At 54.1% G+C, this 13,210-nt stretch overlaps 1 protein-coding gene across 1 annotated transcript; it reads right to left on the bottom strand.

Moving 5' to 3' along the window:
• Positions 1-10,257: 10,257 nt before the first annotated feature.
• LOC309682916 (cyclin-dependent kinase 4 inhibitor B-like) lies at positions 10,258-12,400 on the bottom strand (the record flags this gene model as incomplete). Its single annotated transcript, XM_082497048.1, has 2 exons — positions 10,258-10,844; positions 12,260-12,400. 2 exons carry the CDS (start codon positions 12,398-12,400, stop codon positions 10,581-10,583), a joined length of 405 nt encoding a protein of 134 aa, XP_082353174.1. The 3' UTR covers positions 10,258-10,580.
• Positions 12,401-13,210: the final 810 nt, after the last annotated feature.

Genomic DNA, 13,210 nt, shown 5'->3' with positions numbered 1-13,210 from the left:
CCCAGAGGGCAGCGGCCGCCCCCCCCTTCCCCCCCCAACGGGGGAAGGGGGCCCCCAGCCCCGGACACGGCCCCTGCCAACCCCCCCAGGGCGCTGCAGCATAACCCCCGCCCCCAGCTCCGAGCGCCGTGTTGGCGGCTGCGGTAAAATCCGCGCACCCTCCCCGTGGGGTACCGGGAGGGGGTTGTTGAGGGGGCCCGGCGGAGGACGGAGAGGCGCCGGCAGCCTGCTTCGCAAGCTGAAGGCCGGGGGGAGCGCGATTTCACACACACTGACTACCCCACCACCACCCCTCCCCGAGAGGGGCTACATCCCTCCGGGGGCGCCGTCGGTGTAGGAAAAGGAAGGGGATGGGGCCTGCGTTGCTGCGCCCCCACCCCTCCCCACAGTGTGCGGGGGGGGGGGGGGTGGTGAAAGCAGAGAAGGGGGGCGCCAGCCCCACCGTCAAACGGCTTCTCCGGGCAGGTGGGACGCGCCCCGCGGTTATCTTGCGTGGGGCGGGCGCGGGAGGGACAACGAAGCCTTCCCGGAGACGCTTGTGCGAGGGATGGATTTGGCTTCTGCCCCCGGAGGGGGGGCTCTGCCCTGCCCTACCCTGCCCCGAACCCCTCCGAGCCGTGGGTGTAGGGTCCGTCCCGCCGCCGGCCGGCAGCGGGCGGCCCGGAGGAGGAAGAGAGCCGTGCCCGCAGGAAGCCTGCCATCCACCCCACGGCACCCGGCGGGAGAGCACCGCTTCACCCCGGCACTGCGACAGCCTCCGGCGAGCAGGAAAACCGCGGCGTGAGCCAGCCGGGGTAAGGTATGGCTCTGGGCAGGGCCTCGCCTTGCTGCTGTGGAGGCCCCCCCAAAAAACAAGCACCCGACTCCTCCCCCAGCTTTCCGCCCTCCCACTCATCCCTCCTGGACAAGGCGGCTCCCCTCTGCGTGGCCCGTGACGCCCCCCCACACCCCCTTCCCTCACCCAAGCGACCCCTCCGTCGAGGGGAGCGGGGTACCGGCCCCGGTACCCGCGGTGCTGCCCAGCACCGGCGGCTGAAGGCTTCATTCCGGCAGCTCGGAGCTACAGGCAGAGCTGGGTAAGAGGCAAAGCGGAGGAGGGTGGGTTTAAGGCTCCGGCATTCCCGCAGGGCGATGCGGAGAGCGGGGCGTTTTGGAGCCACAGCCGAGGTCGGACAGTGAAGTGAGCAAATACAGAAAAGAGATTAAGGAAGTTGGGGTTCCTCCCCCCCACCCCCTTCCAATGTCAGTTCCATAATCTCCTCTTTTTAATTGCAGAAAACCGGTGCGATTGCCACAGCAGCAGTATCTGCCGTACAGATGATGATCCCTTCGGCGTTAATCCCTCCCCCCCCCCCCGCCGCCGCCCGGGCGCACGAACAGCCCTGCGTGGCAAAAGGGGAAAAATGGGGATTTTATGTCTGCGTGTGCCGACGCCCGACAGGGCAGAGGCACCCTTGGATGAGGAGAAAGAAACACAAATTCATCCCTGTGAAGGGAAGTCAGGCGTTCACTGAAATTTCCTCACTTGGTGGCTTTCTGAGACCCTCTCGAGAAGTTTTTCGGGGAAAGTGGAGTTGCACGAACACGGTGTGACATTTGAAGGGGGCTCGGGTGGGGTGAGGGACCTGCGGCGGCCTCCCACGTACCGTGGTTTTCCTGCAGTGCACAGTGCAGAGCGGGCCCCGGGGCTGGCGGGCAACAAAATAAATAACGGAAAAAATAAATCAACAAATAAAGTTTAAAAGTTTTAAAAATCCATGAAGTGTGAGAAATTAAGAGGAAAGGATCCCCCACCCAACAGGCAAAGTGCCCTTCATTGTGTGCTCTCTGCCGTTAATGGTAGCCACGTAGAGATAAAACCAAGGAGAAAAACTCCTTGGTTACGTGTGTCAGGTGTCTTAAAATTTCCAATCAATATTGAGGAGTGGCAGGGTTGCATATTGTCGCTGGCTAATCTTGCTTTTTGTGAAACAGTATTTATAGTGCATTTTATGTATCCGTGTGCGTGTATATATATACGCATATGTGTCTTTTTGTGAATATGTAAGTATATAAAAAAAAATATACACTCACACGTCAACGTATTTGTAAGTGAAGACGTTACTAGAGGAGCCAGATGGCCTGTCTGCATCTCCAACCCTGCTAAAATCCGTTAAAGGCTGTGAAATCGCAGAATGGCATAAAACAGCAAACATGGTCCCGTGCAATCGTTAGCCTCCAAATCACTTATCAAGCTACTGAAACATTAAACCCACACAATTTTAAGTTGCATTATTGAAGTCATACTAATTTTTCTTCCATAAATGCAAATCCTATTTTGCACGATTCTGGTACCAACAAACGACCTCAAATTAATCGAAACATCACAACACACAGTCATATTTGAAGTTAGGGAAATAATAGACGAGCCCGTTCTAATGTGTTTTGAAAACGACCCTTGTCCTACATTTGCATCTTGGGGGGAGGGAGGAGAAACCACCTTCTCTCCTCAACAAACGCTACTGCAAAGATATTTTCCTGACCGAAAGAAAAAAAAAAAAAATTGGTCCACGCTAAGCAGTCTTTCTGTCCTATATTTCTCCTCTTATTTCAATTTAAAGTCACTGTTCAACAATGCAGATCTTTGACACTGGAAACAGATCCATTTTAATACCACAATACAGCAATCCTGCAAATTGTTCTGAGATGTTTTTATAATAGCATACAGGACGGAAAAGGTAATTTTCAGTTACCAAACCCAGCCATCTTATGCCCTGTTTAAGGCTTAGCAAGTACTACGCTTCTAATAAAAAAAAAAAAAAAAAAAAAAAAGAAAGAAAAAGTAGTTCAAAACATTTACGCGAGTTATTTTACCACCTAACGAGTATTTCGGTAATAAGTTTAGGGGTTAATTAAATACTACAGAAAGTCAAACTATAGAGAACATAATATTGGGTTTTCCTCACCTGTAAATAAGCAAAAAAGGCGCACGAGGGGCAGGGGTGGGGGTGCAATGGAGAGGCTGCATGGAAGTCGCCTCATTTATAATTAAGGGTAGGGGGTGTGGAAATGAGTTGTTTGGACATATGCTAAAAATGAAGAAAAAAAGATGAGTATAAATAGTGGAACGCTATCCTTCTACTCTTCAGCTAAAAATATCAAAATATTTGCAAAGGTAGTTTTCCTCACTACACACACTGAGTAAGAACAGGAAAATATAGCACTTTAATTTTAGACCTTTAGGAATTGTGCCATAGACGTTTCTTTTGAACATAAAAATGACAAACAAACAAACAAACAAACAAAAACCAACAAAAACTCCCACCAACCAAAAAACCCTAACAACCTGCAATAATAAATAAATACTTCGGTTTGTTTTCCGAGTCGTGTGACACAAACTTGCACAGAGTGCATTTCTGAATGCAATGTGCTGCTGTAAATAGCTGTGAAAATATCCCTAGATATTTTTACCATTTTCTCCGGAAAATTTTAGATGCATGTTATTTCAGTCCCTCGTTTTGGGCTATGGAGTCGTCGGAAAGTAAAACGACCTAATGGCTCTGGATAATCACCTAACAGTTTACAAAAATTAATTAAGCATTCGTGAGGCAAAATATTCCCTTCCTTAAAAAAACAAACGGCAATGCAAAGACGAACAACGGTAAACACACACACACGAAAGACAAAACAAATAAAATCTCTCCCATCGTCCTAAGCAACAAATAGGTTTAGATCATGCAAGAAAAATATGTCATGGCGTGGCCGATTTTCTGCCCGGGTGCACAGCTGTAGGATCGCCTCTATCAGTCAGTTTTTGAGTGTTGGTCCCCGTTTCGGACCCACTCGGCGGTCAGAAGCAGCTTCGCGGACGCGATTTCAACGAAAGCCTCTCTCTAACACTGCTCGGGGAATGACAAAATTTTCTTTGTTCCATCTATTTAATTAATCAATTTGATTTTGAACAAAGCTCGAGAATAGGATTCGTACCTCTAAATAGGAAATAAAGGCAAAAAAGATCTGTTTTCTTTTCACTGCCAAACTTATTTTTCCCCTGAAATAGATTTCCACCTAACCCAAATATGAAGCCACCCTCTTCCTGCAGACTGCGGGCCGAAATACTATAGGTTCGGGGTTTGCTTTCTCCGACCTGCCAAAATATTTCTGCATTGCTTTTGTGACCGTAATGTTGTTACATCCTATTATGGAAGGAGTACGGTTAGGCAAAAGGGGAAAATCTCACCTTTTTTAAGATTAAACACACATAATTTTCTTACCCCTCCCCAGCCCCTTCAGATCAGATCAGATCAGATTTTCAGCATATTTCAGTGATCATTTTAGACCTAACCGGCATTTTAGAAGTCGATCTACCCGATTAAAAGCTCGGGGGGAGAGGGGGGATGAAGCGGGGAGGGGGGTGGGTGAGGGAGAAAAAAGAAGAGAAGAAAAAAAAGGGGGGAAAGGGAAAAAAAGCATGGTGTTTACAGCATTTACAGCAAGTGTGGAAATAGAGAGAATAAAAAAATTCACACTGCCTGATCAGTGAGACGGTTTTGTCCTTGCTACAGAGAATTTACTTGGAGATAATCAGCACCTTCATATTTATATTTTATATTTGAGGTTCGTGCATTTCAGGTCAGCCAGAGTTTATAGTTTCTTTTTCACCCATTTGGTGTAAAATGAAGAAATTAGGCCTACTACAAATACAAGAAACAAGGTATTTGAAGGTAACAAGGAAAAATGGATATTGTTTCTGATTTATATATATATATATATATACACACACATATGTGTGTATGTATCTCCCCACATTTGATATTCAAAAAGCACTGAAAGTGATCTAACCAGAGACTGGTGCAGGCAAACTGAATTGCTTTATCTCCACACCTGGAGTCCTACAGCTTGAAGGGTTTAAGTGTTTTACATGTATTTATATATACACAAAATATATAAGCTCTATTTTTTGTAGCTATTTTCAAGCAAATATTTCTATTTTCCTTCTTTTCTACATCTGTCCTTCTCGAGTCTGTGCTCTGGATTAGAGGAGGTTGTGGACTCCTCTAATGACTCCCTACGAGGATTTTGCAGAACAGTGCTCAAATGCTCATCAAAATTAATATTCGCTTTATTTTTCATTAAGTGTCTAATTATGTGTAATGATCGAGGCCTAAGATGCGCCGTGCAGATCCACAACAATCGGATTTTGCATTCTGCGATCCGGAAAAAGTCTTAAAAACGCCTGAACCTCCGGTGTCTCTCAAGGTCCTTTATACGAGTGTATTTTAATTAATTCTTTCTGACGCTGCTCGGCCTCTCTGACCCTTATTGAGCATATTTATATGAGAGCAAGGGAAGGCAAAGGAGGCCACTGTATTTCGCTGTCTTTTACAACAGTGGAAAGTAGTACACGCTCGGAAAACAGTGGCCATTTTCTCTCTTCAGAGCAATAGTTATGTTCCTTGTTCGCAAGGAACCGTCTGCAAATGTTGGTAGGGGGGTGGTGGCTTTATTTTTCTAAATTAGCCATAAAGTAAAAGAAAATAAAAACTTTTCGGAGAGGGGAGGAAAGGCAGAAATAAGTTACAGCAACTATTGAAGAACCTGTCGTTTTGTACTGTGTTTAGGAAAAAAAAACCACAACAACAACAACAAAAAAAAAACAGAAAGGAAAGAAAAGAAAAGGGAAAAAAATAATAATAACCCCTACGCCTGTGCAAACCTCACGTGTTCCCGGTGCAATCTGAGCATGTGGCGCGGAGGGGGCTCCGCGGCGCTGCGCGGACGGGGCCGAGCTGCCGCGGGCAGCGAGCACCCCACTGGCCCCGGGGCGGCCGCCGCCACCGCCCCCTCCCGCTCTCTCGCCGCCCCGTCGGGCTGTCCGCCACCACCGGGGCCGCTCCCCCACCCCTCCACCGCTTTCCCAAAATCCTCATCCCCGAGCGACCCCTCTCCCCGAGGGGGTCCCTACCTGGGCCGGGGGCTCCCGCGGCGCCTCCGCCGCAGGACCAGCAGCAGAGCCAGGCGCGGCGGCCAGCGCCGGCCCAGCGCACCGACGACGCCGCGGAGGATGCGCCAACCCAACGCCCGGGCCCGGCGCAGGCTGCGGGCGCGCCCGAAGCGGACGGTGCACCTTATCCGGGGGGTCATGGGTGCGGGGGAGCCCCCGGCGTGCCGAGGTAGAAATACCTCCCCGGCAGGGCCCCACCAGTGAATCGGCCCTCTCACCCTCCATTCATTGGAGAAGACTTTTCTTTTTTTTTTTTTTTCCTTTTTTTTTCTTCTTCTTTTTTTTTTCTTTTTTTTTTTTTTTCTCTTCCGTTTGACTAATTTCGACTCCTCATTTCGCCTTACCTCCCTCCCTCCTCCCCCCTACCCCTCCTCCTCTACCCTTAAACACCTCCCATGATGATGGCTCCCGCCTCGAAAGCGGGCGAAGGAGAACCGGCGGCGGGGGATGGGGACGGGGGAGGCCGCCGGCTCCTATCCCCTCCCACCAGCTCACCCCGAGGAGCACCACCACCAAACTGGCGTGGAGGCCGGCCAATCGCAGGGCTCTCCCCTGCTTTCAAATAAAGCCTTGACGACATGTCCTTGTCCTCCCCCCCCGCCCGCTGTCCCCTCCAAACACACCGCCTCCCTCTCTGGTTGGCGGGGGGGGGCTGGGGGGAGGAGTATTTGGGTTTTTTTTTTTCCTTGTTGTTTGGTTGGTTTTGGACCCAGGTCCTCTCGGGACCCTCTAGAGGGGCGGGGACTGTGGCAGCCCGGCGCACCGCGACCCCCGCCCGTCCCCCCGGGGGCGACGTTGGTACCCCGGCGGGGCGGCTAGCGGATCCCTGCCGCTTTAAAAGCGCAGGCCAGTATTGGCCCGGGCGAGCAGCTATTTCCTTGTCACATGGTCATTTGAACGCGCCGCGGGGCCGTTGCGTAGCGGAGCGAAAAAAAAAAAAAAAGCGGATCTCGTCTCCCCCCGCCGGTAACCGAAACGGGTAATTAACTGTTTCCTCTCCCCCGACCCTCTCCCCGGCCGCGGTTCGCGGTGCCGCACTGCTTTGTTTTCGGTTTGAGGGGTGAGATTTTGGAGCTTGGGGCGGGAGGGATGGGGGAAGCAGTAGAGAAGAGCTGAAAAGCCCGGAGCAACCTGCCGGCCCTGCTCCCCCCCTTCACCGCCCCCCCCGGCCGGCTCCGTCCCGGGCTCTGGCTCCGTCCCGGCTGGAGGGGTGCCGAGCTCCCCCCGACAGCCGGTGCTGAGCAAGGCCCGCTGTCCGGCAGAGCACCTCTGGGTGGCGGAGGCAGGGGGGTGTCCCTCTTCCCCCCCCGTCCCCGTCCCGCCCCTCTCCCCAGGAGCCCCTTTGCTCCCGCATCTCCCTTCCCAGGCTGCGGGGTACCTCCGTGCGAGACGCGGTGAAGGGTGATGGGCAGGGAGGGTGTCTGTCCTGCGGGCGCATCTTCGCCCTCCCCGGGTGCGGCGGGGCCCGGCCCGGCCCGGCCCGGCTGGGCGCGAAACCGGGGGAGCGCAGGGACTGCAGGGAGCCGGCGGGGAAGGCTGCGGGGAGGGGAGTCCCTGGGAGGGCTGGTGGATACACGCATAAGCAACACCACCCCCCAACCATCCCCCCACCCCCGGTAACAAACACCTCCTCTCGGCTGGACAAACAGTAATAACGCCGATGTCAATAGAAATTTCCTTCTTCTGCCTAGCCACGGAGTAAAACCCTAACAGCGATGCTACTAAAAAAGAGCCGTAATGCTTTCTCCTGGACCGAATCCGATTCCAAGCTTGGGAAACGGGTGAGTGAAAACAGCCATTTCGAAATGAAAACAGTTCTTCGAGAGATGCTTGGTTTGTTGTTAGTTTGGGTTTGTTGTTGTTGGTTTGTTTTGGGGTTTTTTTTCGCCCCCCCGCCCCCCCCCCTTCCTTTTCCCCTCCCGTGGCGACTCGTCCCCGACAGGCAAGACAAAGCTGAGAGAAATGAGCGCCTGCCTGTGTGCATGATGCAGGTGCCCGAGCGGCGGTGGGAGCATGAACTGACAGTTTTGGCAATAGAAACCAAATACCCACCAACGCTGAATGCATGGGCGACCCGGGCCCGAGGAGTATCTCGCCGTGCACAGGGCGCAAACCCCGCTGCAGAGGGTTGTGTGTGCGTGTGTGCGCCTGTGTGTGCACGAGTACTCAATAACAGCTGCGATATTAAAAATAAAAAGCGCGCGTTATCTGCCACGTTAAACGTTAATGCTTTTAGGGTTTTCTCGAAATGTGTATTGCTGCTGCTGTTTGTTGCTAACAATTACCGTTCTTTTCAGGGAGGACTCCAAGCCCTGGAACCGACGCTGCTGCAGAAGAAAAGGTGCCCGTGGAAGTTCCGGCGGCCAAGCGGGGTCGCGTTGGGGACCTTCACCCTCCCACGGGGTGAGTAGCCCCCGCCGTGGGCCTGGCCCGGGCAGGGGCTCCGGACCTGCGGCCTGGGGCATATTTATAGCAATTAGGCATTTAGCCCTGCTGGTCTGTGAGGGCATATTCTGCTCGTTTGGTGTGGTCAGCCAAGGAAAGTCCCTTATTTCCCTGCCGATTTTATGCGTTGTTGTTATTGCCGTTGTTATTTTTGTTGTTGTTGTTGTTATTGTTTTTGTTGTTTTAAAAACCTTAATGGAAATACTAAAAATTTTAGATCGAATTCCGGTTCTTGGAGAAAACGACCTTTTAAAATAGGAATACTGGTCTAACTAGGGTTGGAAGCACAGTTTATTGGACCCTCACTTTTCTGTAAAGAGAGTGGTCAGGCTCCAGCCTTGCCCTATCTCCGTGTCTGGTCCCGGCTCCATCCCCATTCCCTCAGGCATGGGATGCAGGCGCTTGGCTGCTGTTGTCCTCAGTGTTGTTCTTGGCTCGCTTATGGCTATGCCGTGTACTGAGGCAGAATATGGTACAATTTCATAAGGTGTTATGACCGCATATTGTAATTATATATATTTTCTATTTAAAGATATGTATAAAATATGTATTCTAGGCATTGTTACAATAAACGAGCATGAATATAAACTAAATATAACGTGAGGGTTTTGTACATATTTTATATGCATACAATATAGTTATAATTAAACATAAGCATATTACATATAGAAATAATTGATAATCAAATACGTAGGCTTGATACAGAATCATATTTTTTTTATATGCGCATATTATGCATAGCTTTATATAGGTATCACATAGATGTATGTACATAAACGGCATAACTACATATTTATAGTGTGCCAAGTAATTATAAAGCACGCATTGTATGAAATTGTGTTGTAATAAATTACATATTCCAATACATTATATAAGAGTATATAGATATTATTTTTAGTGTTTATAAATGTATAAAATATCTAGGAATCGGACAGTCGGTAGGAATGCAAAACGAAGATAAACATTTTTCCCCTGTAATTCTCTACAGGTCGCTCTGCAACGCGCCCAGGATTTGCGCTGGGGAAGGAAACCAGCATTCTCCCGCTGCCCTGCCTTGCTCCCTCTTCTCTGCCCCGGACACGCGCGACGAGCGAACACAGCCCCGCGCCGGGTCCGGGGAGGGAGGCAGGGTCTCCCACCTTCCCCAAATACGGATAAGCTCTCAGGTAATTAGTCTATTCCCCGCCCGCGTTGCTCTTCCAGCGGCACGGCCGTCACAACGACTTCTTGTTACAACGGCTTGTTTGTTTCTTTACCAAACGTGCCACCTTCGAGCAGCTTGGGAAACCCTGGGGGCGAGCTCGGACGGACGAGTTTCAATTTTCAGTTCCACGCCGCCTTCGTTTTGCAATCGTCATTTCTTCAAAATACTGTTAAACTTACAGTAACTCAGGGAAGGTCACCTGCAAGTTAGTAAAACACCTATCACTTCAAGCGAGGGCGGTATCGGGCTTGCAGAGACACAAATCGCTCTTTATTTTCTCCTTCCAGGTCCCATGTTTACAGCCTTCATGAGAAGAGCCACGGATGCGCCACGGGCCCATGCACAGACATGCACAGCATCGTACGTGGTTGTACGAAGGTATTTGCCAAAGCCGCAGTCGCACCAGGAAGCCTCAATTCCCCGCTGTCCCGGCCGGTTTTCCCAGGGAGAGGCAGAGTTCGGCTTCAACGCTCCTTGAGTCCGACTTAGCTCGAAGCTGAAATCAGACAGGGAGGAGCTGACTGGGGCCCGGGAGATCCCGGAGTCTGTCCCGTTCCCTTCAGGCGGGGAGGGCTGGGATGTGCGAGGGGGGAGCCCGGGGAGGAGGGTAAACAGAAAGCCCGGACACGGTCCTGTCAAAACACGAGGGGTTTATTGTGCTACTTCTGTGCGGGGGTTTTCCTTCATATTTATTTCTCTTCACAGTGTTTGGGCTCTCGCGTGACAGAAGGGGGACGCGGAGGGGCGTGGGGTTTCAAGTGTAGGATAACATACAGACACGTGCAAAATATAGCGTACAGAACCATACATATCCCGCTGGTCCTTCGTGCACCCGAGCGGGCAGAGGCGATCCGAGGATTATTTACATCGCGAGAGTGCTGCTCGGCTTCGTGCCTCCGGCGGCGGGCGCGGGCAATAAATTAGGGGAGGGAATGGCCCCGGAGGAGGCTAGGAGCGGGGTGGCGGGTGGCGCAGGTACCGACCCACCGCTCCGTGCGGGCCCCCCGCCGCCACGTCGAGGGGGAGGCGGCCGCGGCCGTCGGGCAGGTCGAGGCGGGCCCCGGCGCGGTGCAGGGCCGCCAGCGTCTCCAGGAAGCCGGAGCGGGCCGCGTCGTGCGCCGGGAGGCAGCCGGTGCGCGGGTCGGGGCGGTTGGGGTCGGCTCCGCGCTGCAGCAGCAGCTCGGCCACCCGCGGGCTGCCCAGCATCATCACCTGCGGGGAGAGACAGCGTCAGCGCCGCCCAGCACCGCCGGGCTCTCTCTTTCGGCCCCGCGGGAGCGGGGATGGCCCGCGGAAAGAAGCGGAGGTGAGGAAGAGCGGTGCGGGTCCGCAGAAGGTCTACTCCGCGACAGCACCCGGCGGGGGGGCGGCAGGAGAGGGGCGGAGGGAGCGGGAGAAGGAACTCGCCCGTCTCCTGCCGCATCCCTGCGGCAACGGAGGGCAAGTCCCGAGCGAGCCGCTTTGCAACGGCCAGCGCGGAACCGTGCCAGTGGAGCGGCTGCCGGGGGGCTGCCGCCGTCCCGCTCTCACTCGGGACGCTTTTCCAGGAGGTCCCTGGCAATGAGGGACACTGGTGTGCAGGAAAACTGCCCTCCCTGCAGCGCGGCGCCCGCGCTTCCCTTGCGCTTAGGAGAGACTGAAAACGCACTTTTAGCCTGACCCCTCCCTGTCCAGTGCCGCACCAAGATGAGATGCCCGGGAATCCCCCCACCCCTCCCGCCCCCGGGTTCGCCGTTTCCCAAGCTGCTTTTCCCCCAGCGCACCCGGTAGTGCGTTCAGCGCACGGGCTAAATCCCTGCTGCGCAAAGGTGCAGGAAAGAAAAAAAACATGTCGGAGGACGGCAACAGATATGCGTTTTGAGTGAAATGCTGCACCGACATCTTGTAGGAGAGAGTTTCGCAAGCACTGGCCGTAAAACTTAAATGTAGCTTCTCAGATTATTCCAGTTTCGTTTTATTTTGAAAGTTTAAGAATAAGCTGTCTAGAACTACCTCGGAAATTAACTCGGCTTTATAAATCTAGTATCTGCTACTCCACCGGGCACTACATCTGTCTACACGTTCACGCGACTGTAAAATGCGGGCGGACTGACCCCCAGAGGGACTGCTGGCTGTGTACCTACAGGGTTTGCTGGGCAAGGCTACCGCACCCGGATATTTCTGCTCGTAAGGGTCAGTGAATATATCGTAAGCATCGGGGAATATACTTTTTTTCAGGGGAGAAGAGAAGAAAAAGACTAAAAGACGTACAAAGCAGAAGACGACGTATGACGAAAGGGCAATTCTTTCTGAAAAGGTGACTCGTTACTTTTTATTGCGCGTTTATTGAGAGATGAGCATTAAAGTTCTCGGTTTTGAGTCATCTTATCTCAGTTGGTTAAAATAAAGTCAAGGGTTGCTAAGACTAAAACCTCTCTGTTCCGGCCGTCGCAGACTTTCGCCTTTCCAGAAAGGTGATAGGAACCTCCGCGCCGCGCCGCGCCGCTCCGGCAGCAGCCGAACCCAGCCGTCGGGGGGCGGCCAGCACCGGGAGGCTGCCCCGGGGCTGCCGCCGCCGCTCCTCGGGTCCGGAGGGGGCCGCTGCCCCTTCCCCGCCACCCGCAACGCCCTCCCCACGGCTTCCCTACCTGGATGGGGGTCCGGCCATAGGAGTTGACGGCGTTGGGGTCCGCCGCGCCGTCCAGCAGCTCCCTCAAGCGCTGCAGGTCGCCGCGGGCGGCGGCGTTGGCCAGCTCATCCGCCGCCGTGCCGCCCGTCTGCCGCGCCATGCCCCGGCCCGCCTCGGCCTCACGCCCGCCGGCGGCCGAGCGCCGCCGAGCGCTGCAGCCGCCGCTCGGCCGCCCCGCTCTGCTCGGGGCTGGGGGCGATGGCGGAGCCGCTCCGCCCCGGCCCGCCCCGGCCCGGCCCCGCGGGACCCGCCTCGTCCTTGCGCTCATGTCACCGTCACAGCCGCGGAGCGGAGCACGGCGGCGGCGGCCGGCCCCCGGCCTTGCCCCGACGGGGCGGAGCGCCCTGCGCTGCCCTCAGAGGGCCGGGCGGGCAGGTCTCCCGGGCGGGCACCCGTCGGCAGGGCGGGCTCTCCATTTTTTTTTTTTGTTTGTTCTTTTTTTTTTTTTTTTAAATAATGAAAAAGTGCACCAGGTCGAGACTTTGAACCCTTCCTCCAAACAAAGGCCACAGAGGACGGGCGAACTCTCCTTCGGCACGGCGAAGTGTCGGCGCGGCTCTAAGGCCGCCGGGCGGGGACCCAGCAGCGGGAGGAGGGGGCAGGAGAAGGGGGGGGGGGGCGGGATTCGGTGGGCCGGGGCGGGGCGGCGGGGCGGGGCGGCGGCAGCACCACGGACAGCTCTCCCTCCCCCCGAATCCCGCCGCACCGCCCCGTCGGGCCGGGCCGCCCCCCGCCGCCCCCGGTGTTGACCGACCACGGCCTTTTGTCATCCACCGCTCGGGGGGTGTAGCGGGGGGGGGGGGCAGAAGGAAAAACCCCTCCCGGGGCTGAGAGGAAAAACACCCTTTGGTGAATCCACCGAGTCACCGCACGGGGTGAAGTGCAGGGTTAAAGGTTTCCTGCACAGTGT

The sequence above is a fragment of the Vanellus vanellus genome, assembly GCF_965231255.1.
Source record: "Vanellus vanellus genome assembly, chromosome: Z".
NCBI lineage: Eukaryota > Metazoa > Chordata > Aves > Charadriiformes > Charadriidae > Vanellus > Vanellus vanellus.
This window is presented reverse-complemented; position numbering and strand designations above follow the sequence as displayed.